The following is a 1,772-nucleotide window of genomic DNA, read 5'->3' as shown; positions in this document are numbered from 1 at the left end:
TGCTGTCTGCCTACTCGGCTATTCTGCGTGGAGCGTCCAAGGTCTACGTCGTCGACCATGTGAAAGAACGCCTTGCTCTCGCCGCTTCCATCGGCGCCATCCCGATCAACTTTGCTGACGAAGACCCTGTCGCCCAGATTCTGGCTCGCGAACCGGACGGGGTCATGCGCACTGTAGACTGTGTCGGCATGGAGGCGTTGAACTCGAGCCTTCAGATGGACGAGAGCACTATCACACAACAGATGATTGACGTGGCGCATTTCAAAGGAGGCATGGGCCAATTGGGCGTGTATAGTTCACAGGACGATTCGCCTGGCGCACCGTACGGCAGCGACATCTCGCCAACGATTCCCTTCCCCGTCTCGTCCTTCTTCGCCAAGGGCTTGTGTTTCCGAACAGGAGCCGTTGATCCCAAGCCGTACGCTCCGCAGCTGATTGACCTTATCAACAGCGGCAAAGCCCACCCAAGCTTTGTGATCAGCGCAGTTATTGGCATCGAGGACGCACCAGAGTATTACAAACGCTTCAATGCAAAGAAGGAAACCAAGGTAGCCATCCGCTTTCCGGAGTAGGACGGCTTAATTGCGCGAGGCTTTCGGTCTGTATATAGAGGAAACTGCGGCAATCTAAGTAATACATACGAATTCCTCCCCATATCCCGGCCCGGAGTTTTGGAATCATGTCTCAACACAATAAAAGCATACATGTTGCAACGATCTGCAGGGCATTCTCCTGACGATCCGGAGGTTCGCTCAAAGCCCGCTTAGACGTTTATATGTATGTCTTCAAGCCTTTTTGTTTGGGCCGGGCAGACTCCGCGAACTGGAAGGCGAGCTCGACGGTGTCATGTCAAGGTGCTTTGCACCTGACCTAGCCGACGAGATGGTACAGCAGACAAGCGCCTTTGGCATCCGTACAGATGTATCCGATAGTTAGATTGGGTAGTTGCGACATTGTACGCAGAATGTGTTGAGACCTTCCGCTGAAGCCAAAGAGTAAGCAGATATGATTTGCTCAATGGGGGAGGAAGCAGAGAATGGATATTGTAGGATGGAATCGCGTGACGGAGCGAGGGAGCAATGGCGGATATTTTGGCAGTGAATTTTCCTGCTAAGCCTAATACGAACAGTCTGCCTCACGGCTTAACCAGCCGAATGCGCCTCAGGGGCTGTGAGAGTTAGCTGACGAGTCTACTTCCATAAGCTTGCAAAGGTGAAGTGACTGAGTATGAGTATCATGAGCCGCCGGATAACAAGGCGCTGTGTGCTGGCGTTTGTGAGGGCGTGCAGGGTCTCTACGCTGAACTTGCTCTGCCTTGACCAGGGGACTGAATCCACTGCTAAATGGACTGGGGTCCTGGCTTGTATTTCTCAAGTTCAGAGAGCGCTCTGAGAGCCAGGCTTCGCAGCGGCCGCATGTACAGGCCATGTCCGGAGACTATATGCATAGGTGTCGGCAGCCTGCAGTCTTTTGCACACTCTTGTCTGCATTATCTATGGCCAAGTTCACCGTGCCTAATGTACGCAGACGAGTTCTCCTGCGTAATCACAAGGTTCTGTTCCAAACCAATCCACGACTCGACTTCGGCACCGCTGCTGTAGTGGCTCTGGAACGAGCTACTCGACGTCCTGCCGCCGATAGGCGGGACGCGGAACTGCAGACTCGACTTCAAACCCGCCTTGAGGACTGACATAGCCCTGCCCTATGCGATCACCATCGACATTTCAAGCAAAAACAACAAAGACAACATCGAGCTTACTGCGTCGTATGGC

The 1,772-nt window shown here is 53.3% G+C and overlaps 2 protein-coding genes across 2 annotated transcripts; one reads left to right on the top strand and one right to left on the bottom strand.

Annotated features, from left to right (window-relative positions):
- CABS01_17121 (alcohol dehydrogenase GroES-like domain-containing protein) lies at nucleotides 1–572 on the top strand (the record flags this gene model as incomplete). Its single annotated transcript, XM_060550448.1, has 1 exon — nucleotides 1–572. A coding segment is annotated over one exon (572 nt), but the record flags the coding sequence as incomplete, so codon positions are not given.
- A 917-nt stretch (nucleotides 573–1,489) lies between these two features.
- CABS01_17120 (uncharacterized protein) lies at nucleotides 1,490–1,693 on the bottom strand (the record flags this gene model as incomplete). The annotated part of the gene is made up of 1 exon (XM_060550447.1): nucleotides 1,490–1,693. One exon carries the CDS (start codon nucleotides 1,691–1,693, stop codon nucleotides 1,490–1,492), a length of 204 nt encoding a protein of 67 aa, XP_060396828.1.
- Between the last annotated feature and the right edge of the window lie 79 nt (nucleotides 1,694–1,772).

The sequence above is a fragment of the Colletotrichum abscissum genome (genome assembly GCF_030869225.1).
Source record: "Colletotrichum abscissum strain IMI 504890 chromosome Unknown Scaffold_355.1, whole genome shotgun sequence".
NCBI classification, from domain to species: Eukaryota; Fungi; Ascomycota; class Sordariomycetes; order Glomerellales; family Glomerellaceae; genus Colletotrichum; species Colletotrichum abscissum.
The sequence above is the reverse complement of the archived record's forward strand: the minus strand, read 5'-3'. Positions and strand labels throughout refer to the sequence as shown.